Raw genomic sequence first — 25747 nt, 5'->3', positions numbered from 1 at the left:
ACTAGCTCACTAAGATCCAGGGATTCTGATTGGCGATCACTAACTAATTGACACGAAAAGTCGCGTCACACGTGCTCAGCTCCACGCGCCCGACGCGTAGAGTGGCCCACATCTCAGCCCAACCATCTTTGCACAAACAAGATTCCAGCCAGCCTCGTGTGAACCGGGCTGGCGCAAAGCAACATGCACTCCCAGACGCCATTGTTCCAGTAGCAGCAGCGCCAGCATCTGGCGTGCGTCTGTCGCTCCAACATTCCCTCATACTCCGTACACAATGAAATCAAAGCGGCGGGGTCCTCAGGTCTCCTCCCAGGAGATCCTCTTAATCAGCCGTGTGGTGGCATGAAGAAACATGATGATGTCAAAGCGCTGTACAGGGAAATAAACTCGAACAAAGAAAAAATTATGTCACCGTGAAGAAATGGTGTCGTGTGCTTTTGGTGCAAGTATGCCTGTATGAGACTCAGCCGAGAAGTCCGGCTCCAGACACGGTCTGGATCGAGGCGTTCATGCGGCTTCTTGTAAAAAGAAACAAGTCGCCGATCATACGTCGTTAGCACATGGCGTGCTCGTGAGGACAGCTTGTTTGTGTCGTCAATGTCGAGGCTTGAAAGACATGACTAGGGTATTATGCGACGGAGCGAAATTGTAGTTGCCATTAGAACCGGGTCTGTGCTTCGGTAGTGATTTGGCCATGGAGCATCAGAGTCTTAGAGGCCGTTGAGCTGCAAGGGTTCATCAAAGGTGAGCCGTGCTCGTGTCAAGCTGCGGGGCGTCCGTGCAGCAGAAAACCCTCCAGGAGTCTTCCACTGCTTTTGAGCTGGGCTTGGGGTGATGTTGACAAAGTCCGACAGGTCGAACGGCTGGCCGGGTGTTGTGGGGAACAGGTTGCCGCCACCGGGAGTGGTCATCATCGAAGACGGGAGGGCGAGGTCCTTCTTGGACGGAGGCGTCGAGGGAGGCTCCATGCGTGTCCTGCCCGAAGGCATCGCCGGCGATGGCGAGGCAGCGAGGTACAGGAGTAGGTCTGCGCCTTCTTCACCCGACTTGGCCCCTGTGGCGACGCCGTTGCGATCCTTATTAGACCGGCGGTTGAGGCTCCGGTTACGCATAGGAGGTGTCCGTGGAGGCGAGGACCGGTTTGCATCGACACGGAAGGAGTGTATTCCAAGGATGTCATCGTCGTCATCAGATGGTGCCGCAAAATTGGGCGATGTCAGATCCACGGAGGGGCGGCGGGTCCCCCGAAAAAATGACACATCAGGGCCGTTGGAAGTGGTAAAGTGTTGTTGGCGCCGAGGTTTTATGGGAGAGGACTGGATCAGTTGCCTGTGAGCTCTCGTTGGGTTCTCGTCTGTGTGGAAGGACTTGTGGGCGGTGGGCGAGATTCTGAAACGTTTGGTCGGGCTGGACATGGCCATGTCAAATGTGGCCATGTAGGTCCGCTTGCGGTGGCCGGTGCTGCCGTTGCTGGAGCCGACAGCGTCGGAGAAGAAGGGCGCCTTCATCGGCGAGCTCATGAGAGCTCGTGATGGGTATGGGAGGTCGGATGTGCTAGAGGACGAGTCGGACAGGACGTCGCCCTCAAACTGGCGCCGTCTCCTTATCTGCTCTTCCACCTTGGGCTCAATGGTATCGAGGGTGAGGTCTTCCCAACCGTGCTTGGTCTTGAACTGGGCGAGGGCGAGGCATCCTTGCAGCCTTCGGGCAATCTGGAAGTCAGGACAGAGGCCGGGTCAGTCCTGGTGCCTGTGTGCAAAAATGGCAGCTTCATCTTACCTTGCTGACTTCGACCCGCTTGAGGACCTTGTCTGCAACCGCCTCGGGCTGTTGCCGCTTGGCGGGAGACAGCATGGTAAGCGATTGGCGGATTGCTTGCAGTGTATGCGTCGTGGAACTTGTTTCTGCTGGTGGTGGTTTGGGGCCGGAGGTCGAGGTTGAGGTGGTCGTGAAGCGAGCGAGGTTGTGTGCCGTCAGAGAGGAGATGAAGGAGTGGATGGGGTTGGAGCTGGGGAAGGAGGCCGGGAGGAGAGGAGGCCTTGCCTCGCCTGCCTGGCGGGAGGCTCCGTAAGCGAAAAGGGCTGCAGCTGGCCTAGTAACGCCGGCCTCCAGCGCTGGAGCTCCCTGCTGGCACCAGCCCAGCAGTGCGCAGGGCCGGCCAGGGCAGGGCAGCGGCACCTGCTTCTGCTAACGTGGGTGCTCAAGTGGTTTGCTGAAACACCTGCCATCTGTGCGCGCCCGCTTGCACCACCACTGCACGCTGTTTCTTTTTTTTTTCATCTCCCCCCATCTGCACGCTGTCAGTGCTTTTGCGCAAAGTCTTGCCCATCTACTACACTCCTGCCGTGGCTTCTCCAGGTCAAGGCTTGGGATCAATTCTATGCATCTGTCCAAACAGTTGGCCTACAGCCCGCGATATTGATGTGCCAGCCAAGCCCAGATCACACTACTCCTACCCAGCAGCTTATGCTGATAATACAGCTGCGCGGCGGCATCTTTTGCGACCTTGGCAAGGGCTAGTGGCACATTCCACAAGAAGTGCCGGCACGAGATCTGCTATTTCGAGGAGCGCACTTCGGATGTCTCGCAAGGTCCCGGTTGCGGTCTGTTCGACAGACCTCCGGATTGCCGTCCTCCCATTTGAGCATCGACATATCCAGCACAAGCACACTCAGCGCACAAACCTGGCAAACCATGCACACGTCACCCTCCCACAAGGCCAGAGGCAGTGGCCTCCGTAGCTGTTCAGCAAGCCACTTACAGGCTTGAAGCATCCACTGTAACCTTCAATCCCAGCTGAGCAGGGGCCGCGGCCTGCTGCTGCCCACTTGGTCCGTCGTTGGATGAGCAACAAGGCTCCTCATTTGCTCAGGACCACTGGGGCCTGGCTGAAGACGTGCATAGCATGTGGAATTAGCCTTTGCGAGCTCCCCACAGAGACCCACTGGCTGGCGCTGTCGTGATGCGATACAGCACCCAGCCCGCTCCCGGAAGCGCCTTCGGAGTCAGCTCCCTGGTTCAACATGTTGACATGCTTGCTCTTTGCCAGGCAGTCCTCTGGCGACCCGATAGGCTCGCAACTTCCCGTTGCTAGGACTTCCGGACCATCCAAGTCATAGTTGGGCTATATGAGACTTTTCTGTTGTCCGGCTTTCGTGAGCCGCTCTCTGCCCAAGACTTGCCCCTTTCTTGTGCAGCAAGTGTCTCACACCACGCTGCGTGCCCACATGAAAGTGAGACTGGAAGCTGTCCTTTGAAGTTGATCAGTCATCGGATCCGCCCTGGGTTTCTAGGGAGGTCGACTGATACCGGGACTCGAAAGGTAGCTCCGTCACACACGGTTGGCTCGGATGACACTGTCGCCTTCCACGTGAGAGGCAATCTCCGTCGGCCGCTCTACTGAAACGCAGCTCAGCACCTTATCCCACGGACCGGCATGTCAATATTGCTGCTGTCCCTTTTGGGGAGTAAAGTCACGATAAATGGGTGGAGTTCATAAAGTTGATCGCTGGGGGTGTGTGCCCCGTCAGGTGCAATGAGGCTCCCCGACAATCTGAACTGCGAACTTGAGCAACCGTGGTTGACACAACTGTCTCGAGGGCCTCGGTGCACTCTATGGACAAATGATTACCCAGGCCACGATTCTGCAAGCACTTAAGCCAGGCTGCGCCTGAGCATTAATTACCGTGGATGCGGGCCCTAGCGCAGCCCCTGGCGGCCGTGCCCCGTGTGGATCAGTCGATCTGGAGGCTAGGCTTCGATCGATGGCCACTGGTTCACCAGGCGATGGGCCAGTGGTTAATCTTCGCAGTGTCCCGCAGGCATTAATCACATGACACGTCCGACGTCCAGAGATTAATGCTCGCGTGCGACTCCCTGAAGGGACGGCTCGAGGTCGCGGCATGAAGATGCCCGTGTCAACCTCATCAGCAGGATTTGAGGAACCATGGCTGCAGACTCGGAATATTACTACTTACACTACTACGTACGTTACGTGGTCCAGATCCACCGGGATAGGTTGAGCATGAGCGGGTTTGCCCCCAAGGGAGAGAGTTGTGGCTGGGCATGACTCTGGGCAGTCGTTGTCTCCGTCCAACAACTAAGTGTGCTGGGTGATTGAATGATTTCATCCTGTACACCTGCTGCAGCAAGCCTACAGGCACTCACCGCAGCGTCCGAGATGGCAAGTCATTGACGTTCATCTGCGGTCGCAAAGTGCACAACCTCCTGTTGCAACCACACAAGGGCAGGGCTCTGCAGCCAGACCGACCCGCTTTCCCCCAGAAGGGCGACTTTTAAAGTTGACGAGAAGTCACCGACACCACGATTTTAGTCCGCGAGAAAGTCGCCGCACGACACCACCGAGCTGCAAGTGTCTGCGTATATATTCCAGCTCTCCAATCTACGGCATCACACTAGTCTGGTGGCAAACGTGACCAAACAAGTGATCAAAACCCCATCAGCATTGCAGACCACACTCCACGCCCAAAGCCAAGCCTACAAGTACAGGCCTGTTCAAAGCACCCATAACCGACATCTCAGCCCTGCCGACAAAGCAACCATGGCGAACAGCATCACCCTCCAGAACCAGGACTACTTCAAGTGATTATGCTCCCTCCCCTGGCTGAAGCCTGGTCTCGCAGGCAGCCAGTAAGAGACATGCTGGACTAACCCATCCATTCTGGTCCGCAGCAAGGAGGCCGCCACATACGACTCGCGGCATGCCGACCTGATCCAGAGGTTGACGACAACGATCCGGGACAACGTCGACTTTATCGGGGCAGACTGGAAGACTTCAAACGCCACCCCAGACGGCGAGCCGGTCAAGTTGCTCGACTATGCATGCGGGACGGGGATGTTGTCCAGGGTGAGGCTGCCTCTCTCCATATCTCCGTGATGTCCTGACTGCCACTTTGGCATGGCCAAGGGGCAGAGTTAGCAATGCCTTATATCGTGCAAGTATCTAGTAAGAGCAGACCGCACTAACATGCAAGCCTTTCAACTACATCCAGACCCTCGGTGACTACGTCGACCAGTGCATCGGCATCGACCTCTCCCCCCAGATGGTCGAGATCTACAATACCCGCGCCGCGGAAGAGGTGAGCAGCCAAGAAAGCATGCCGCAAGAACTTCGCAATATACATATACACACTCTCTCTCTCTCTTCCTCTCGCACACGCTGACTCGTCCCACCATTCACACAACCCCAGAACATCCCCTCGGCAGCACGCTACGCCGTTCAAGGCGACCTCGCCGACCCGTCAGACCCCAGCCCGGCTGCCCTCACCGGCCCAGAGTTCTACGGCTTTGCCATCGCTGCGGTGGGCGGCGGCTTCCATCACTTCGCGCATCCGGGCCTCGCGGCGACACGGATCGTCGAGCGCCTCCGGCCGGGCGGCGTGCTGGCCATCTGGGACTTCTTCCCACATGCTCACGACCACGACGACGGCGACAACCATGGCCATGACCACCACGGGCATGGCCATGGACATGGACATGGTCACGACCACGGCCACCACAAGCACACCCACAACCCCGACACCACCGGGGATGACGAGGCCACCACCACCACTACCGCGGCCCACAAGTCCGAGGAACGCGACGGAACGCACACAATCACCAAGCACGGCTTCAGCGAGCCCGAGCTCAGGGACATGTTCACCGCCGCCGGCGCGGGCCACGAGTTCGCGGTGCTCGACATGGGTCACTACAGCTTCAAGAGGGACGGGCAGCGGGAGATGAAGCGACGCATGTTCCTCGCAAAGGGCCGCAAGGGGCGGGACTAGGGCGGCTGGTGACGGTGGTGAAGGTGGTAGTGGCGGTGCTTTCCAGGGTCGACCTCGCTCTGAGTGTATAAAACACTGAAGACAGAGAGAGCCGGTATCAGATCGAGGCTTATCAGTGACGCCTGTTGGGTTTCACCGACCGAGATGAATGCTGGCGAGAAGAAAAAAAGGTCTCGTATAGATCACACGGAGATATGTAGATTTTGGCAACTGCATGGCTCGTCTTGGCTGCCCTTCCCAACCCGGACTCAACCACTGCCCCGAATGTACTTGAGAGTTAAGCTGAGCCCGTGATCCAGCGCTCTAGAGCTACGACGGCGGCACGTCCATCCGCCGACGGAACCCAGTTACAGCCTTGCGTACACGCTTTGAAGGTGGCGTTTCTTTTGTTTGGTGTATCGTAAGAAGGCTTCATCGTGTGAACCGCACGCTGCGCTCATGCACAGTCGAACCTGGGCATATTTACAAGAGCAACGAGCCAGTCACACACATCATCATTATCATGCCCACCCGGGGAGTTCAATTGGCTCAGTTTGATTACATTTTATTACTTTTTCTCTTCCCCCCTCTCTTTGGAAGGCGTGTTTATCCTCTATGACTGACTTTTAATTTGGCCCGGTTCGGATCGTCTTGATCGGAATCTCTATGTAGAGGGTTTTCTGTTGAACGTCTGCTCCTCTTAAGATGTTGACCCTTGTGAGGGACGTGGCTACAACGCCACTGGTCTTGGTCATCTTTCATGTGCTGAGCTGCCTGAACCAGACATCCTCGGCACTGTTCGCACGTCTATGAGGGATGGTGCGGCGGCATCTTTATGCCTTCTTCTGCTGACGAGGCTGATATAGCCTATGGCTTTCGTCGCTGCGTGTTTCTTCCAGTTGGAACGTTGTGTTGCCCGGCAGCTATGCTGGAAGGAGCTAAGCGTTGCTCGCCGGTGACGCGATTTGCTGATATATTACTTCTGTCGTGTCGCATTCGTTGCGGTGTTGGTTTCGTTCGTGAGGCCGTCGTCTCAATCGCGAATGTTGGCCCGCTCATACATTTCGTACTCCGCGTCAGAGTTCAAGGGCTGTCGCTCGAAGACGAAGCATCTCTCCGCGAAGATCCCTTGCTCATTTCTCTCCCTCCAAGCTTCGCTCAGGCGGCGCACCTGTACAGGACCCCAACCGCCCACGTTGATCGTGATCTGATCCCATCCGGGGATACCGCTACGGCCGTTCTGTTGGTGCTGCCGAGCTTTTTCGACAACGAGGTAGTTGCACATGTCTTCTGCGGCTTCCATATCCTTGTCGTTGTCCATGTCCACGTCTTCGTCGAACGGATTCACCAACGTCTGCACATGCAGCGTCAACCGCTTGAGCTGCGGAAAGCGACACAGCCCCGAGAGGAATTTGCTCGGATAACCATGATATTGCCTGACTTCCAGGTCGACCTCAAGACTCTCCAGCACCGGCATTCTTTGCGATAGGCTCATCAGATCATCTATCGCCATTGTGGGACACCAGATGTCGTCCTCAGCAAAGCCGACGTGGTCACGGAACCGCAAGGACCGTAGAGTCTGGCCATGCGCAGTCAGGACGCTGACAGGAAGTTCACTTGTTTGACAAGTAATTTTGAGCTCCTGAAGCTCTTCGATCTGGTTGATGAGGGACGCCAGCAGCGCCGTTGCCGTGCGACGCACCGCGGGTGAACCAGGGTTGAAGTCGCCACACTCCAGGCTTGTGATCTGCGACAGAGCCGAGGCTGGCACTGTTGACAGGAACTGATTGAGAGGAACATCAACCAATACAAGCGTTCGGAGCCGACTAAAGTCCCAATGTGCCCCAGCCTCCGCACTCGTATGGTTCCAATCATATGATCGCAGCTCGAGCTCTTGTATCGGTGGCAGCCTTTCGCCAGAGCGAAAGGCGAAGCGTGTTCCCTGCCCATTGTCGTTGTAGTGGAAAGTCTCGAGTCCCCTCGATTTGATTAGGAGACTTTTTAGCGAGTCGAGTTGAGGCGTGCGAAGTGGAAATCGGGTCTCGGCTTTTAGAGAAACGAGTAGAGGTGCTGGTATGGCCTGAAGGTACGCATCCTGGTTCTGGCCGGTATAATCTTCTAGGGGAAGGTCTTCAATGGCCAGTCGTACCCTCTGCCGGTAGATTGATTGAGCCGGCGGCTTGAGGACATCAGATGGCAGCCAATAGCCCCCTGAACACAGCCGCGGGGCGTGGTACTTCCATCTACATGGCCGTTAGTTGATATTCATGTGGCTAAAATCCAGAGAGTGCTTGTGCATCATGCGTACCTTACGGATTTCAAGCTGTTCATGCCATTCAGCACACGCCTGACGTTCTCGGGGTCCAGATCTTCCAGAACCTCCACGTGTCTCGTAAATGCAAGTACATGCCTTAGCCCATGGGCCATGTGGACCTCGCTCTCTGGCGACACAATGCGCTCAGTGAGGCGCAAGCGCTCGTATCGTATTGGCGTCGTGATATCATAGAGCCGTCTGGAGACGAGCCGTACTGCTGCTAGTGATGGTGCGTGGATTTCTCGCAGCTGCACGTGGCCATGTTGGTGTAAGCAACACACGAGCAATAGAAATCGTCGCGGAGCGAGCAATCTGGAACCTACCTGTAAAAGAATGAGAGCCACGAGCTCTGTGCTGAGGCCATCCATCGACCATGTTGTCACACGGGGACGTGGTGTAGGACCTAGATGCGGACGCACATTGCGGCTCCTGGGGTCTTTCTCCGCAAAAGGGTGATGCAAAAGAGGCCGTGTCTGTGTACGACACAGCAGCTCCGACGAGACCATCTCCACGGTGTTGGATCGACCTGGGCTGATAGGCGAGGGCCGGCCGTGGGGGACAGCGGGAGAGAGGCGGCGGCGTGTCTTAAGCCGGGCTTGGTCGAGATGTAAGAGACTGGCTCTCCTGGGCTTTTAGCCGAGCTGGGGGAATCGCCGCAACCACGGCGGGCTTGGCAGATGCGAGGCCGGCCAGGCAGGATCCTGGTCACAACATGCATGCAGCTCTTCGTGGCAGGCAGAGGGCACGCCGGGCTAGCTCGATATGGTGAGGCTCACGACACACACACACTTCCTAGCAGGAGGGCCGGAGGATAGATGCTGAGTGTAGACGTCGGCATGTAGTGTGTTGCCAACGGAGAAGGACGACTTTTGATGCCAAAGGATGTGGTGACCGGCGGGTGGCTGCAAGCCTGGAGCATATATGTCTGGGCAAGGGCCAGCACAGCGAGGGTCGAGAGCCAATCGCTGGTTCAAAGAAGGGGTACCGCACAGCTTGCGTGACAGGGCGAGCAGGCAGACCAAGAAATTTCGAGAAGCCAGCCAACACAAAGACAAACTGCCGGCGCATGGCACTGGCTGATTAGAAGAGGAGGCGGACAGCCGCGGACTAATAGACATGGCGGGCTGGCGGCCATCTGCTGGTGCTGAAGGAACGGCCCCCCTGGGCATGAGAGAGTTTGGGCTGGTCGAGCCCCGGGCGCGGTCGAAGCAGGCCGGGACCCTGCGGTGCCAGAGCAGGCCGCTATGGGTCTGCCAGAGGTACCTTATGGACGCTAATCGCCTGGATGGAAGCACGCAGTCGAAGCATGCATGTAGTATGCGTCAACACCAACACCAGCGGGCGTGGCGTCACGACGACTGGGTCAGAGCACGCCCCTGGTGCGCAGGAATTCTTCAACTGACTCGCCCGTCGGTCACGGCTGAAGCACTGACGCTGGCCGAGCGGTGCAAGCGAGCTTGCTGTGCCCTGCTGTGGGAGGAGTTGTCACGAGGGGGGACCTGGGGCGGGCAAGCAGCAAGTGCTCGAGTGGTTCGCAAGAATCGCCCAAAGCAGCCTGGGCCAAGAGCGCAGGCAGAGGGTCCCGGCCTGCAGCCAAGACGATTCTAGCGTGAGCCTCAGGCATCCGGTGGCCGCCCTGCAGGGAGCTAATCCCTTCCTGCCTCGTGGCTGCCCTGCCCGCGCGCCCTCCACATCACCACCATCAGCACCGCCAGCACGGCCTCACCTGCCCGTCTCCTCCCACGTCCTGCAATCACGCACATGCCCCAGTACGCCATGTACTATGGTACAGCACCAGAGGACCCGATAGGTGGGCGGCTTCACGTCCCGTAGCGTTCTTGACATGCTGTCCTGGCCTCTCGACCACATGCGCACGCTGCAGTCCTGCAGTCTTCCTCCTGCGACAAACCGCTTGTCAACCTCACATGCGCGCAGTCCCTTTCCTCAGCCACCAGGGCGGGCCGTCGCTGCATTCGTTCCCATTCAGCATCGACGACAGTCAATGTCAAGTCTGTGTCCCAGATGGCTACGTACCCGTATTGCACCCGCGGGACCGGCAGAATTACGAGCGGACGCCTCAAGTTCGGCAACGCGGGGCCCACCGTTGCATCCGCGCGGCGGGTCCCGCGTTGACAGCCTCCTCAGCCGCCTTGTTCTGTTCGGGCTACTGTAGCGCCTCGCCGACAGGACGGGACCGGCACTCGCTGGCCATTTCGAATCCAAAGGTCCCACAAGTGTCTACCTAAAGGTAGTTGCTGGGCTAGATTCGCCTAGCCACAGCTCCCGTCACCGCCGCCGGCCTGGCTCATAGTAGCCGCCAAGGTGTTCCGTGTCGGATCGAATTTCGATTCCCAGCACAAACAGGGGTTGTACCCACCGCGACCGCCCCCTCCCCTGCACAAATCTGAGTTCCAGGACCCCGGGAGCCAGCCAGTAACCTGTTTGAGACATGATCGCGAGAGACAACGTCGGACTCATCTGACCCCGGCGCCCAATCGCAACACCGAGCGTTTGTGGCTTGCATGTTCGCGCTCAACCCCTCTGGAGAATGCATCAGCCTCCTCCGATCTTTCCTACCCGTCCAGTGCCGCGGCAGGCAATGGCTGCCAGCTGACCCGCAGCGCCCTGGGCCCTGCTCACGGCCACAAGCCCCCTCAGCAACCCTGGCCAAAGTACTTTCCTCGGACACGTTTAGCGATCAACAAACGACAGCGAAACCCCAGTGTCAGCTTTCTTAAAGTATGCACCGCAAGCAGTCTTCTGATAGCCTCCATGAAGCCCGAGCCTCTGATGTGAAGGGCAGCTGCCAAAGCACCTCTGCACAAGCCGAGGATAATCTAACTGGAATTGCATCTGGTCCCTCAACGGCATGTCAATCAAGCTACCCGCGAATGCTGTGGGGCCGCCTTGTCAGCCGCTTCACTCCCTGGGGCCATGGCGCAAATTGACCAGTGAGAGCTGCTCTCTGGATGGCATAAGGATCGGCGTGCATACGGAGTACTCGCAAACCGGCGTGCGGCAGCGAAGCCGCCCTGATCGACAAGATGAGTCTGCTGGGGATTGATTCACTTCAGGCACTCGGTCCCTGCGGGGGGCATCTCAGGGAAAGCCACTTCCGTATTTATACTGCCCGGCGATGGGAACTGCTGGCGTGGTTGATTTCAAAAGTATCACAAAAGAGAAGTGCTGCGATTGGTGGACCTGTGGGCATGGACTCAGAATATGTGTTGAAGCAGCAACTACAGACATTCGTACTTGTCAGCATGTGCCATACCATGATGAGGTCATCCCGGAAGATCAGCCGTCCGCAGGGTCATCTTCGTAAGAGGCGGCGTGCCTAAGCGAGACACTGTTTTGGCAAGGGCAATTGAGCAGCTCAAGGTCGCACAGCCTTCGGGACATGCATAATCCTTACAAACGACCACGGGTTCCGGACACGAGCCTGGTCATCGGGGCCATCAGACTTGTTGCCCCTCAAACGAACTGGACCGCTCACTAACATCAACGCTTGCAATTGTGTTCCAATACGGTTCCGAGGTGAAACGTGGGTTTTGGGGTCGCAACCAAGCACTCGAAGCGGCAAGAGCAAGAAAGTTGGAGAAAGAGTTGCGGGTTGGCTAATTTAGCGCGGGCGGCGCCCCATCATCCCACGCCATCCATCATCTCCAGGCCATATCAATATCCGAGAAGGTCCAATTTTCTGGCACGTCATCCTAAGTCTGGAGTAGTGTCGGAGCACATGTCCAATGCTTTTCTTTTTGTTGCCCCCTGGAAGCCCTATGGTCCCCCCTCTGGAAGTTGGCGGGCCTATCGCATCCTGTCGATTTCATCTGAAGTTTGGCACACTTCACGGTGAATGCGGTTACTTCATTCGTTACCAAACTCGACATCATCCGCACTCTCGAGCGGGCCAGTGCTTGATCGGGACATTTTGCCATCTGCCATGGCTTTCGGGCCCCCCCACAGGCTCGGTCTCAAGTCTGTTCCCGAATGGGGCAATAGGCACGAGATGGACTCGCTTGTAGGCTCTTCCCTCGGATCCGACAGAGCCGGCGTCCGAAATTTTATCCAGGGGCAGCGGATGAGCAGGAGTCTAGCATGATGCGGCACATACATTAGATCCCTTCCGTATTCTAGCCGCCGCTTCACATGCACCACTAGGAGGCAATGAAGGTCGAGTAGCGAGGACCTGTCGTTACCAAGAAAAAACTTGGCCCCATTCTGAGAAGAGGCTAATAATGCCAGAGAAGCGAGGCGGCCCCCCCATGTAGTCTAGGCACGTCAAGCTCTCCGTCCGTCCGATCTTCAATAGATCAAGCCCGAGTCTGGGGGACTAGACGAGAGGCGGGAGCCGCATCGCTTTTCATGCTACATGTTCCACACACATGTGGACTGCAACCAACTCCATTACTTGAATGCTCCCTCTCTCCTTTTTTCCCTTAATTCGGAAGGTGTCTCGATTGAACGCTGGTCGCTTTCTTCAGCCCGTGACCCCAGGCAGATATCCCTTGCTACATGTTGACCCAAGGCCATCATCTCCTACTTCCCGTGCCTGCAGGCACTGGGCGGCCAGGGCTGATCTTTTCGGGCCAGGACCGGCCCATGTCTCGCACAGTTCTGCCCAAAAAAAAGAAAAAAAGTCACACTAGTGTAAAAGAACCAGGAACACAAAGTGAAACATCATGATGTCGCGCCGCTTGCATGAGACATGAACTGAAAGGCACATTCCGAAAGAGGGAAAGAGATAAGAGGAATAATAAATTTTGGTATTTCGCGCGCGCATTCGCAAAGGAATATGTAGTCGGACGACGATAGTAGCAGGTACATGCATTTGGCTCGCCAATATATGCTTGATGTGTCAAAGCGAGCGATTAGCACGCTGTCTCTCTCTCTCGCTCGCTCGCTCTTTTGAAAAGGGGCTTCTTCTCCTTTAGGAAATGTGTAGGTGCATGCCTGCCTCAACTCTCACAAAAACCTCGCTTAGCTCCCGGCCGTTCGTCAGCGCTCGTTCGCAGATCTTTATTTCCGTAATCCCCAGCCAATCGGGCGCTGCTTTATCGGCACTGATACATTTGGGGCTGGAAACTGCCACATTGGCCCAAACAAGAATGCAGGACCATCATCCATGTGCGGGAATGGTCCTGGCGTCTATCGTTCCTGGTTTCCACAGCGCGCGCTCAGTACCGGTAGGTGGGTTCGCGCCGAGCGCCTCGGGAAGAATCGACCGAGTCCGCGTCAGAGTCGCGCTGCGCCGCTGGCCGGCTCGAGGAGGATGAGCCCCCGGGTATAGCCCCGTGCATAGCTTCCTTGCCAAGCGCACTCTCCTGCCTGCCCGTATAGCTTGCTGTCGTGAGGAAGCCGGGATGATAGGGTTCGTCCGCATGTCTCTGTCCTTCGTCGTGGCCCATGTCATTGTAACGCGCCTTACCCTTGCCTGATGTGCTCTCCGGCTCGGGATCTCGGAAAGGGTCCTCCTCCACGCGGGGCGTGTGTGACCTGGAAGGTCCAGCAGTGTTGGTCTCGAGCTGTCTCTGCTTGCCCTTGCCATTCGTTCTTCCCGCCGTGCGCGGCGAGCCGTCGTCCTCGCTCACGGGTGAGTACCTCCGCGATATGGAGCCGTTGGGATCGGTCTCGGTCAGCGGGCTCGGCTCTTCTAATGGTTCCCTGGGGCCGGCCTGCTTCCGGGCATTCAGCATGGCTCTTTGGTGCAGGCTCATGGACGCCTGAAGCTGCTCGTTCGTGTCGATCAGACTCTCCATGGTGTCGTGGTCTGGCGTCGGGTCGGTGGCGTTCATGTAGCCTTGTATGCTGCGGCTTGCGCTCAAACACCGATCGGCGAATTCCTTGATGAGGTCGTTGCCCAGAACATCTTGTGGCGCGGTATTGGCAACAATATCGTGAAGCACCTTGGCAGAAGTCTTGGCTTCTTCCAGTCGACCGGCGAGCTCGACAGGGTCCGGGAGAGTGCGCCGGGGAGCATGCTGACGGGCGAAGTAGTTTTGCGAGTGAGGATCGGGCATGTGCTGCTGCTGCATTTGCGGAGGCGGAGGCTGCCAATTGTACGGCTGGGTTTCATGTGTTCAGAATCCCATCTGATAGCGGATGTTGCTCTCCCCGGGTCTGAAGCTGTTATAACTCACCATGCTGCCCCCAGACTTCTGCAGCGCCTTTTGCTTCTCCTGCTGCCACATGGCAATGATCATGCCGAGGTTCTCGTCATATGCCTTCTGGTGCTCGAAAGCGTCTAGCGTGTCCATCATCATCTGATTCACCCGGCGATCGGGAGACATGAGGATATGCTTGCACGTCTCGATGAATTTGGAATCCATGTTGCGCGTGAACGTTGGGCCGGGGTTGTCGGTCAAGATGCGCATGAGCATGATGGCGTTGTACTGGAACGCGGGCGAGTGCTTGTAGGCCTTTCTAAGATACTGCCGTATGATGCGCGCGCACTCGGCTGCGGCTTCTGGGGAGGACTCGGCGGCGTCGACAATGGCAGGGAGGTATATGTAATCGTCGCCCGAGTTGGGCCCGCCACCGGACTCGCAGAATAGTCTCTATCGGAGGGGATCAATCAATGTCAGTGAATAGGTTCTCGAGGGTTGTGTTTGCAGCCAGGGCGTCGTTCTGGGGACGGACCACATTGCGCGCGGCGATGGCTTCAGGAATGTCGCCTTGAGGGTCGTCAGACGTGTCGGCGCGTATCCGAACAGGTTCGTCTAGGCAGGAAGGAGAAGCGGGATCAGCATCAAGACCATATTCAGTCGCCTCGTAGAAGGGGAAAAGGAGGGCGCCCTACTGGTGCTGGTGCCATCCTGGCTGTTGCTGCCGCTGCCGCCGTTGGTCTTGCGCCCAAAGGAGCTCAGCGCCTTGATCTTCTTCAAAGACTTCATTGCGCGATTGGCGAAAGGCCTGGATTCCGGCAGGTCCGTGGTTGTGAAGCTGGGGATGCGCGAATCGGGGCGGCGACGAAGGAGGTTGCTGCGGACAGAGTTGAAAGGGAGCAAGCAATCTGGTCTAGGAGCTGGCGACAAGCGGTCTGAGGGCAGCGATGGCCGTGAAGGGGACGGTGAACAGGGTGAGCAAAGCGTTGGTGCCTGGAACGAATGAGTCGAGAAGGAAGGATGCGCCTGGATCAGGGTCACCCCTCGGGTGCTTCGATTGGCTGCCGCGGCTCCAGAGATGGGCGTTTGGGGGTGGAGCGGGAGGGGGAGCTATCAATAGGGCCCTGCAGCTTTGATCGGCCGCCTGACAGATAGACAGCGGCAGCATAAGCTTGATCTCTCTGCCTAAAGTACCTTGAGGCGAACGTACGGAAACTCCCCTTCCTTCTGTGGGCCAGCAGAACCACCCGGCTTTATCATGCTTCATTCACAAAGAAACTGCATACACTCCATACATACAGCAACCCCTTGGGCGGTGAGCGAGCAGGTCAGCTGGTGGCAATCGTGACGACTGCTTCTCTCTCGCGGCTGCTTGGCAGACACAGCCCCCACCAACGCGTAGGCGCGCTCGCCATCTGCCCTGCTAGCCTCAGCCGAATTACGTATGCCACCCCGCGCAACCTCGCCCAGCCAAGTCCATCAATGAGTGGTGTTGTCGGCTGTTGCGGCCGGCAGTGTTGCGCTGGGCATCACGGACGGTGGCCATGGGCCCTACGCGGAGCTCCCCGCCAACCAGTATTACTGCGAGCGCGCCCAAGCTGGGGCAGGTCGTAGCGGCGGCGATGTAAGACAGCCGTGCAGGGTCCTGCGGCCGTTCTAGGTTTGACCAGGCCACTGGTGCGTCCGCCAGAGTTCCAAGGTTCCTGCAGCCCTAATTACCTGCAGTCAGGTCCTCACGCATGTTTGCTTACCTAAGCCTATAGCCTCACCGGCGTCTCTCGGAACGGCCTGGATCAACCACGATGCGATCGGGGGGTAGTCGTGCCTGGCCGGCGGTCAAGGAAGCCGACCCCTTTCGCAAATCGTCAGGTGCCGCATGGGTTCTGGTGTCTTGACACCTTGACCAAATTGCTCTGGATAAGGACAACTGTTCACAGCCTCGACTATATGAATTGGGAAGGCCCTACATCTACCAATCGTATGTTTCCAATTGATCAAATGACGCTCTGATGTTACGGTTGTGAATCGATATTGAACTGTGCCCTGCCGCCATGCATTGAAGACCTATATGAGTTTTAAGCAAAACAGTCATCCCAACAATACACACAGGGACCTGCCTTTATGTCGCTTGTTGCATGATCGCTTACTTTGTTGAATTCCCGAGAGGATTTGTCCAAGGCGAGCAAAAGCGCCTCTACGAGAATTTAAGCTCGTCTAGATTGAAGCTCTGATACTCTGTGTCATCTTTGCCGATTCGGAGCCACGCATTCGTTCTTGAGTCCATCAGGCATTCCGTCACTTTCCAGTTGTCAGCAACTCTCGACCTTTTGCCAAGGTTCTTCTCACTCTCTAATAAGTGTTTCTTTCCTTTTGTACGCTGACGCACCGGGGCTGGTACTGCTTCTTTGAACCGTACACGGAGACTGCGATATCGGCGTCCTGTTGCTTGACGAAACGCCTGACAGGAGCACTTCGGGCCGATGGTCGAACATTGTTCCTTGACCCGCCATTGTCCTCCAGCAGAAGACTGGGCGTTGATGAATCATCTCCCTCATATGCAGTGAGCCATGAGCCAGCAGGGAGGCTTGATTACGGCCATTGTAACAATGAATGGATCTCTATGCCACAACATTGATGAAGGCACCCTTTCGTCTCCGAAAGTCTGTCCCCTGGTCCACCAGACACGCATGAGTTTTCATGACGAGGAACCATTTCGACAGACCTTTGTCCACCCAAGACACCCACTAAACCATTTGAACCCTCTGAACCCTCTGATTACAATTTCGCGATAATTTTCGCATGCCAACGCTCCCTCAACTGCGACTGGACGTCAGACGTCTTCTTGAAGGGACTTGACTTGAAACGTCCACGCATTCCTTGTCCTGACAGCATCACTCACCACGAACTAGAACGAGGAACATTTGGCAGTACGTAAGACTTGAGAACAAGCCTTGAAGTATACGGCTGAGTTATTGTTTAACCTGGATCTGAGTGGCGAGGATTCAGGCTTTGGCCTTAGCTGACGAGTTGCTTGTGTATAGTTCACTTTGTTGCCTTTCCGAGCCGATCAACAACCAAGAATCACATTCGACAAAGACACGGTTCTTGTTCCTGCCTCAAGCGCCAGTCCTGTTTTATCCTGTGCTGACGGCGGATTCCCTTCCTCAGCTGCTTCTCTTGGACAACATCTTGCTGAGAACGGTGCAGCTTTCCACGGCAGCTGTACCATAGCAGCAATATTCGCATTCAGGCTCCAGTATGTTACTTCCACATGGCACCTTCATACATGGCTCACGACCGATTCCTGGCTGACAAACGCGCCATCAAGCTCTCTTGGTGACGAAGTGAACCGAGTGGACTTGCTTCGTATACTCTTTACCATGCCTTCACAGAACACTCGCCAGTTTGGCAAACCATCGCTGTGGATGCAGCGAGAAAACGCAGAATATGGTGGGCAGCGATCGTTTCGCAACCGAGTGGTCCATCCCATCATCGCTTCTGAGGACTCTGACGAGTCCGGCGGCGCGCCACTCTGGACACCAGTCTCAGCAGAGTTCTCCGACACCACCACCACTCTGGCTACCACGGACTACGAAATCTTGAACGATAACTCACTGCAGTCCAATCGAGGCGAGCCGGGCTCTGGTTGCCCTCCAGACCAGCGTGAGCGGCATCAGAACATGGCTTCCCTCGATGTGGACGAGCCCCAGGGCGGCGTGTCCAGCGCTGAGCCAGCCCGCCCACTGGTCAGGCATCGCCATACTCTTGGCAGCTCTCTCAACGCGCTCACTGCACCATTCATTCCAAGCATCAGACACAAGAAGTCGCACTCTGAGTCCCTCGCGGTCAACGATCAGGTGAATATCACATTTGTCTCACTGCGGAGAATAGTCAGCGCTGGGCTCGTGGGTACTATGTTGCTAACTAACGAGGTCCTCGGACGAGATACAGGAAACGGTTGCTCATGATGACGAGCACGATGGCCCTAGTGGACGTACTCCAGCCCGGCCGGCCTCGAAGTCTTTCGGCAATGGCCCAAGTACCGAACGGGCTGAGCCACCACCCTTTCCGTTCACCAAACGCCCAGAAATTCCGGGGCTGAAGGAGTTGTTGGCAAACCGACCAACTGCTGCTCCACCCCAAAGCAGCACGAACAAGTCCAACACTTTCGGTGCAGCAGCATTTCATAGAGGTGCACATAGCGCTGAAGACAATGCTTACTCACAATCAAGACAGAATCAGCCGATGAATGAGAACGCAAGTCATGCTCTCGTAATCCACAACAGCGACTTGTCTCAGACTGTCGAGCACCGTCTTCGCATCTTTGCCAACCCGTCTGAGGAAACGCGAAAGACTCGCTCCGATCTGCTCAACTGGCTGACAGCCCGAGGCGTGCCGCACGAGCGAGATCTTCTGGACCCCAACTACTTGCCTTTCGTGGAGAGTGCCAGACATCATGAGCCTGCCGACTATGCGGTGGTCCAGATAGCCAATGTCAGTGCCTGGAACCTCCGGTCGTCTTTTTCCCTATAATCATGTCGCCAAGTATGCATGTGCTAACTTCTCTTGCACAAACCACATAGATCCCCTACGGAATCTCTCGCGCCGAGATTGGCAACCTCGTTGGACGCAACTCGCGCAGGATTGCAGACCCTCTCGAAGGCATCCACATCATTATGACCCGCGTTGATGGCAAGACCCACGACGCCTTTGTTGAGTTTGAGAACATGACGGCAGCCATGAATGTCGTCAACCGGCTCGAGACCAGACCAACAAGCAGCGGCCTCAACGCAAACACCCGCCTCGGCGACCGGCATGTCGTCGTCACTCTGTCGAGCCAGTCTGCCTTGATGGAAGCCCTGTTCCCAAATGCTCGAGGCGTCCGATGGAACGGCAGCAAGCCCCAATTTCCCCTGCAGTCCAAAGAGGAACCGTGGAAGCACTTCAAGGGCTTCATGACGCTAGAGGAACTGTCAATGCTTGTCAAGCACGTCGAATTCCCGCAGAGGGTATGTCTACATGATCGAGTCCCATAGACTGGCATGGTCTCCATATACTTCTTGACTCTGCTGACACGTTGCCTTTCCTGGGCGATGCGAGTATAGGCCTCATTCTCGACCAACTGTCCCGAGCGTCCGTATGAAAGCTACATCAGCGTGCTCAAAAAGTTCCCGTGGGATGAGACATGCTACATCACCATCCACATGCAGCACGTCATGTACGACACAGCCCAGAAGCTGCTCGACTTCCTGCAGGACAGAATCGGGCACGGGGAATCCACCACGTGCCACCGCCTTACTCCCCAGCTGCTGAAACGCTTCGTCGCCGCGTGCCTGCTGTGCCCGGGCTTCACAGTCCTGCAGAAGGACAACATCATGGTCTCGGCCAACCTGGACTTCTCGGACCTTGCCGGGCTCCCCTTCCACCAGCCACGCTTCGCGGACTGCTGGCGCCACCAGTACGCGATCTGCCCAGCACCTGGAGTCCCCCAGGATGTCTTGGAGGTAAGTTGCTTTTCCTCCCACACTCACCTTGTTATGCGGCACACGTCGTGAGTTCCTATAGCTGACAGCGTGGCCTCCCTCAACCACCACACATGAAAACAGTTCTACATTGGCATCATCCGCGAAGAAACATGCAGCGCCGTCCGCGACCTCCCGCTCGACGACCAGCGCCAGATCGCCGCCCGGGCCGCCACCACCAACGACTACTGGGGCTACTTCTGGCTCGAGGTCGGCTTCCCGCCCGCCGCGGACAACAGCCACTACGGCTACGAGGGCGGCGGCAGGATCTCGGCTTTTGACAGGCTGAACCTCGCCGAGGCTGCCCGTCTCGAGTGGGCTGCCATCGACCGGATCTTGCGCAGGGCGCTCCGGCCCGAGCCGCATCGGGAGAATGCACCACCGCTACTCTGCTGATGCCTGCTGCAGTCTGGCTGCGCTGTGGCTCTATTTGAGGGGGGTTTGGACTGCAACAAGGAGATATACCACAAGATGAGTTGTGCTTTGGCTCAATAATGGCTGAGCACAGAAAGGAATGGCCGGCGGAGAATTGCTGCCAGCAGCTCCTTTTGTTCTCTGTTCTGCGAGGGAACTCTTGACATGATGCGTCCTATATTGACGAATTGGCATGGTACACTAGGTGATTCTCTGGCAATTCCAGGAAGTTGAAATGGACGGGAGGAGATACTGGAAGGCGAACACTGCTTGATACCCCATGAGTTGACGGGTAGTCCCATAGCCATATCGAGCTCCTCACATAGCACTAACGGAGACAAGTAATCTCTGGCTTGCGTTGAGTTTACGTTGAGTGAGCGTGACCTTTGCGCAGCTGTTTTTGTGATACCGACCAACGATAGCCTCGTCTTAAGAGGCAGCCCACGCTTGCCGTCCTATCGGCAAGATCGAGCTGAACTACGGCACCATAAATTGGCAACGCTCCTCATAAATCCGCAAAACGTATTTGCGCTCACCACGGAACTCCCCTGCCCCTGGTCCAGTGATGAGCCACGGGCTGACCTTGAATTGCTAATTGGCTAACAGACAGCATGCTCGTCCTGCCTTCCCTTTTGTCTTGCAGCACTGCTTCTATCCCTAAATTCTTTCCACCTGTCCTCTTTGTGCGGGATCCGCGGGGGAGTCGTGCGCACAAACGAAAAAAGGGGGGGGGACGCAAAGACACAAAAGCCAAGACGGGCTGGTGCTGCTCTTCACACGCCAAGACCGTAGCCGCTGTTGTTGTTGCACGTCCCGGTCCGTGTGGGAAAGGAGGTAATACAAAGACCTTACGGAACCGCCCATCTTGAGCTTTTGTTGTTCCTTTGTCTTCTGTGCAGCTGTCTTGTCGGGACGGATTGCTTCGCCCCCGGGTGTATTTTCGAGGAAATGGCCGCCCTTGTCTTGTCTAAACCCCAAGTATAGCCAACCCAAAAAACCCTCGGCGGCTCTGCGCTCCTGCTGGAGAGCAGTAGTTAGTGTGAGGGAGATGCAGAAAATTTTCAGCGCCTCCAGTTCGCGTAGATTAGAAGACGGAACCTACTGATCGTAAGAGACAGAGGGAATAAGAGGTCTGCTCGTTGTCGCGTTCCCACAGGGTATGGGTTCATTAACGAGTATATGCCCGGTACATTTTTCAGTGGTCATAGTCATACGCGCTGTACATAGCTGACTGTGTATACTCGAGGTATCAAGACGTGGTGGTAATACCTGCCGTCACAAATGACATGACTTGCCGTCGTGACAAGAGACAAGAAACACGGCCAGATGCCACAAGTCGCACAAGCCCACGCGCAGAGTCTCCTGCCCATGCTGGCACCTGTGTGCCCGCCTGCATGGCTTGACGGGCAGCTGGCCGTGACCTGTTTGCTATGTTCCTTTTGCGACAGGGCGATAGAAATAGAGGAGTATAGTCGGGTCGAGTTCAAAAGAAAAATCAAAGTTTACATTAGGGTGAGTATCCTTGCCCTTGTTGTACCTTGGGTTTCTTTTGTCTCGATCAGGTTGACTATTGGCTTTGCTATACTCCGTGTTAGCCGCCCACTATCATGGGAGGAAGGGGAAAATGGATTGAGGGTCTCAAGGACTTTGTCGCTCCCATGCAGACATACTGGAGCTTTGGATGAGATGATATGTGATGGTTGCTCAGCACGGCTTACACATCTCGGGCTCAAATTGGGCCACGCATTATCTAATCATATGAGGATACCTTGCAGATGACTATGCAAAGGTCTTGCGACCCTGTAAGTATTGTGTTGCCGACGGGGACACATGGCCGCTAAATGTGTCCCAGAAGCGCTTTGCATATCCATAATTCACACAGCTTGATCTCGCAAGGTAGCACATTTCACAATGCACAAATGACAAGGTTGGTTCCATGCAAGGCACAGCCTCTCACCACATGGCCAGCCTTGCGACAATGCCCGATGGCGTGTCCTGGAAAAGCCCACATAGCTTGGCATGAATGGCAGGCAAAGGAGACTGCCAGCTCATATGCCTGTATGTTCCAGGGATTTCTACCAAATCATATCCCAACAGTTGTGTTGTCGTTGATCGACGTGCTTGGCCCGGATGACCTGTGTAGCCAAGTCCAAGGTGCTGGCACTGCAGCGTGCATCTGCATGCCTCTGTGCATGCCAGGCCCGACGGACACTACCGCTGCTCCACTCCCCTCCGCAGATACCTGTTCGAACGAAGCAAATGATCCTCGCCGGCAGGGCTGACTGACCGACTTGGATCGACATGAGACACATACACAATGACTTGGAGGTGCCATCTCTCCGCATGCCCGACTGTCAAAGCCGGTAGCGGAGGATCCAAGGGGACTGGATTCCACGGCACGAGGCGATGGCATCGAGGAGCGTGGGGGCCGCACGCGACATCTTGGCAAGGCAAGAAGACAATTAATTGACTTTGCGCCGACAGGACGCCCTGTTGCGCTCGATTGGCTCATGCCAGCCAGCCTGGGAACTTCCCTTGCCCCGGTGGTCGCGGGGCCGCATGCTCCGCATCAGTTCCGCGCCAGAGTACACGTGCATATGCATATGCAAATGCAAATGCACACACGCAGGAGACTGGCCGCCGCCGTGGAAAAAACTCTGCACTGCATCACATCGCCGGGACTCGTCGCGTGTGCTCTGCCTGCTCTGCTGTTCTTGCAGAACCCCCCCCCCCCCCCCCCCCGGGCCGGCCATTTGCTGCTCAATCGACTGCTACGTTTCAGGCGTAGATATGCGGGCTTGCTTCACTGTCCGGGATTCCAGGGACCTGGTGGATTGTCAGGAGTACCCAGTCGTGTACTGTGCAGTGCGCAAGTTCCGAGACATATGTAATTAGAGCTTGGGATGCTTCTGTCTCTGTGCACAGTACATCAAGTGTGCTGTCGACTGACGCTGGCATGACTGCAGACTCGGAGAGATACTGACGCCAAGGCCAGACGAGGCGCGCTGAGACTCACGATAGGTCGTTCCGCTCATTCGATCCAGATCTCATCTCCCTTCCTTGTCGTTAATAGTGAGTGATTTTCTGGCTACCATGAGCCGCAGGGCGAGCACAACCACAGACCACAACGGCGTTGCAGTGCGTCGCACACGCGCACACCGCCCCTCTGTGAGTGTTGTGTGTGATGTGCGTCTCGACAGGTCGGTTCATAGTGCGGCACGCTGACCCATAGCAGCACGCACCGGAGGTCACGCGTTGCGAAGCGACCCCAAAATGTCCCCTTGCCGATATCGTCGGTTGGTTGGTGAACCCAGCCGCCAGGAGGCGAATGCGCTGGCCGGCCTTCGCAGGGATCAAATGCTCACGCGGCAAGCAACGTCACCCGATGGGTTCCTCTGGAGTTTTGAGAGACGGGATCAATGCCCATCGCTTTGGCTACCAGGTGAATATCAAATGACTGCAGTCAAGTGCCATTGGAGCGGTCCAGTAAGTGGCAGAAACTACACAAGTAGTCACCCATCTTGAAACCCACACCCACCACTGCAGACGAAGCGAAGGGCTTGCCGTAGGCACATGGCCTTTCGATCAAGCAGAGATGTGGGGCATTGTTTGCTGTTCATGGTGTGGAGGTTCTCAAGCTGAAAGACCGAGCCACCAGTCGCGCAGGACAGTCATAGCAGCACTGCGATTTGGAGTGATGAGCATCCGACGATGGACCTTGGCGTTCCGCTCAAGTTTGAAAGCCACAATCCGATTTTCCCCGCGCACGAGCGTGGGGTCAGCCTCATGATAGGGTGAGGTCCACGAAGCTCTGGGGTATTTAGAGTTTCGAGGGACTGTGGCGGTTGTCAAGCGGCTTCAAAGTGGATGCAGATCAGTGACGAATATCTCAGCGGAGGGTGCGCCGAACGTCTGTCGGTCACGGGACCTCTATTTCCAGTCGGCGGATGCTCGCAGGCTCGCAGTCGCCGGGACTTGTCCTCATCAGTTCCGTCACCGACATGTCTTGCGGCAGTTAGAAGTCCATGGTATGCTTGTATCGCAGGTTTTGGCCACCCTGATTGCGTCTCGCGTCATGGCGCCCACCCATCGGGGCAATGTTTTGCTGTTCTTGACGACGGGGCACTTGTCATGGATTCACATCAAGACCGCACATTGGAGGATGCGGGCGTAAGGGCAAGGGCGAGGGGTGGGGGTTGGCATTAGTGTGGGGGCCTCAAGGCTGCCCGCTCTTGCTCGTCCACAGATGCAAGTACGGATAGATGGGCGACTAGCGAGCGACTCACGATGTCAACGCGACCAAGCAGCGCCTTTGCAGCAGTGGAAGGCGAGCGCCTTGTGAACCCACTGATACACACGTCTTGGATCCAGGAACATCGCCGAATCGCCCGGCCCCTTCATCTTCGTGGTTGATGTCGGCCTTACTGCGGAGCGGGCCAGACGCCAGTCATTTGGGGCTGACCAACCATCAAATCCAGCCGCTCAACGACGGTGCCCCTGATGCTGTGCTGTCGAGCAGGTAATTAATTCATGCTGCGGTGACTGCAGGCAGGTACTGGTCACTCCGATGCGTCGCCGTCCTGTCGCCCGCTCCCCTGAAGAGCTCCCTGGCTGCGGTGGTCTCTTGGTATTGGCCGCCTCCGTCAATGGCGGCTGCTGGGCACGGCGATTGCAATCAACAGTAGCGCCAGTTGTACATGATGGATCCATAGGCCCATGGGTGGCGCCCTGCGCTTTGGTATTATCGGCTTGTACAGTACGCCATCTCGATTCACTGTGCCAGTAAAGAACTGCTCATGTTGGTCGACAGCTTCTGGTGTATGCGGGCTTGGCGCCTACGCTCGCGGTTCCGTAATTTGTTGCGCAATGGTCGAAACACAAAAGGCTTGGCTAGACAATGAAAATGCTTCGGTCACGCCTTGCGCAAAAAGAGGAGCCCAAGGACGAACCCTCAACGGTACGGGAACGCCCAAGCTTGAGACCAAAAAGCTCGGCAGTCCGGCCGCCTGATATCTGAGCATCACCATTGGAGGGACAGCACGCGACTCCTGCTCTACTTGTCCCTCCCCAGGGCTGCCAAGAGGCTGGCGTCATTGCTGCGCGACGACGACACCTGCCACGAATTTGCCTCGGGGCGAAACAAAGCTTGGCAGCGATCGGGCTCACAGCACCAGCGGACACAATGAGTACTCTTGGGGTGAACCCGAGTGTTCTCGTCCAACAAGATTAACTGTGACATTGTGTCCCGTCGTGAAGCATTCGGAGTTTCCGCCTGACGCCGCCTTGCTCTAGCGTTTACTCCTTGATCGACAATCCTGCATACAGTTCCGGCCCAACGACACGACGGGCAGATTCGACCAAAGTTTCCAAAGCAGGAAGCAAATCGGTCAGGGCCAGGCCGATGGTCCCGATGCATAAGTGAACCAGCCAATGCTATTTTCAGGGGATTTCCCTCCAGCGGCAATCGACGACGCTTGGGCCCTGACTCGGGAGTAATAAGGTACACGGCCAAGTACAAGCCCACACGACCCTTGGATCTGCCGTGGTCGTACCGACATGGGGTCCACACAGTTTCGGCAGAATGAGCGGGCCAACAGTCGATGTCATCTCCCCCACAGCTATCTCCGG

General features: G+C 56.5%; 7 protein-coding genes across 7 annotated transcripts; 3 read left to right on the top strand and 4 right to left on the bottom strand.

The window, feature by feature from the left end:
• Positions 1-710: 710 nt before the first annotated feature.
• B0I36DRAFT_253623 (uncharacterized protein) lies at positions 711-1854 on the bottom strand (the record flags this gene model as incomplete). Its single annotated transcript, XM_046150769.1, has 2 exons — positions 711-1712; positions 1780-1854. 2 exons carry the CDS (start codon positions 1852-1854, stop codon positions 711-713), a joined length of 1077 nt encoding a protein of 358 aa, XP_046006550.1.
• A 2479-nt stretch (positions 1855-4333) lies between these two features.
• Positions 4334-6206, top strand: B0I36DRAFT_335638 (S-adenosyl-L-methionine-dependent methyltransferase). Its single transcript, XM_046155506.1, has 4 exons — positions 4334-4602; positions 4693-4867; positions 5013-5099; positions 5211-6206. The coding sequence occupies exons 1-4, from the start codon at positions 4562-4564 to the stop codon at positions 5784-5786; spliced, it is 879 nt and encodes a 292-aa protein (XP_046006549.1). The 5' UTR covers positions 4334-4561; the 3' UTR covers positions 5787-6206.
• Positions 6207-6798: 592 nt separating this feature from the next.
• Positions 6799-8447, bottom strand: B0I36DRAFT_368312 (F-box domain-containing protein; the record flags this gene model as incomplete). The annotated part of the gene is made up of 3 exons (XM_046159599.1): positions 6799-8008; positions 8074-8327; positions 8403-8447. 3 exons carry the CDS (start codon positions 8445-8447, stop codon positions 6799-6801), a joined length of 1509 nt encoding a protein of 502 aa, XP_046006548.1.
• A 4809-nt stretch (positions 8448-13256) lies between these two features.
• On the bottom strand, positions 13257-14972 carry B0I36DRAFT_368311 (uncharacterized protein; the record flags this gene model as incomplete). Its single annotated transcript, XM_046159598.1, has 4 exons — positions 13257-14144; positions 14220-14636; positions 14719-14798; positions 14879-14972. The coding sequence occupies 4 exons, from the start codon at positions 14970-14972 to the stop codon at positions 13257-13259; spliced, it is 1479 nt and encodes a 492-aa protein (XP_046006547.1).
• A 2591-nt stretch (positions 14973-17563) lies between these two features.
• B0I36DRAFT_388519 (uncharacterized protein) lies at positions 17564-20101 on the top strand (the record flags this gene model as incomplete). The annotated part of the gene is made up of 5 exons (XM_046161250.1): positions 17564-18040; positions 18420-18677; positions 18767-19192; positions 19289-19687; positions 19790-20101. 5 exons carry the CDS (start codon positions 17564-17566, stop codon positions 20099-20101), a joined length of 1872 nt encoding a protein of 623 aa, XP_046006546.1.
• A 495-nt stretch (positions 20102-20596) lies between these two features.
• B0I36DRAFT_354572 (uncharacterized protein) lies at positions 20597-21489 on the bottom strand (the record flags this gene model as incomplete). The annotated part of the gene is made up of 3 exons (XM_046157327.1): positions 20597-20710; positions 20972-21086; positions 21389-21489. The coding sequence occupies 3 exons, from the start codon at positions 21487-21489 to the stop codon at positions 20597-20599; spliced, it is 330 nt and encodes a 109-aa protein (XP_046006545.1).
• A 1421-nt stretch (positions 21490-22910) lies between these two features.
• On the top strand, positions 22911-25129 carry B0I36DRAFT_435617 (uncharacterized protein; the record flags this gene model as incomplete). Its single annotated transcript, XM_046162779.1, has 4 exons — positions 22911-23191; positions 23355-23605; positions 24598-24638; positions 24832-25129. The coding sequence occupies exons 2-4, from the start codon at positions 23393-23395 to the stop codon at positions 25127-25129; spliced, it is 552 nt and encodes a 183-aa protein (XP_046006544.1). The 5' UTR covers positions 22911-23191; positions 23355-23392.
• Between the last annotated feature and the right edge of the window lie 618 nt (positions 25130-25747).

The sequence above is a fragment of the Microdochium trichocladiopsis genome, assembly GCF_020744255.1.
Source record: "Microdochium trichocladiopsis strain MPI-CAGE-CH-0230 chromosome Unknown B0I36scaffold_11, whole genome shotgun sequence".
NCBI classification, from domain to species: domain Eukaryota; kingdom Fungi; phylum Ascomycota; class Sordariomycetes; order Xylariales; family Microdochiaceae; genus Microdochium; species Microdochium trichocladiopsis.
Note: the sequence above shows the minus strand (reverse complement) of the source record. Positions and strands in the feature narration are given on the sequence as shown.

Coding starts and splice junctions, on each gene's coding strand:
- B0I36DRAFT_335638 (XM_046155506.1), top strand. CDS start 4,562: ATGGCGAACAGCATCACCCTCCAGAACCAGGACTACTTCAA. Junction 4,603..4,692: donor CAGAACCAGGACTACTTCAA/GTGATTATGCTC, acceptor TCTGGTCCGCAG/CAAGGAGGCCGCCACATACG. Junction 5,100..5,210: donor ATACCCGCGCCGCGGAAGAG/GTGAGCAGCCAA, acceptor ACACAACCCCAG/AACATCCCCTCGGCAGCACG.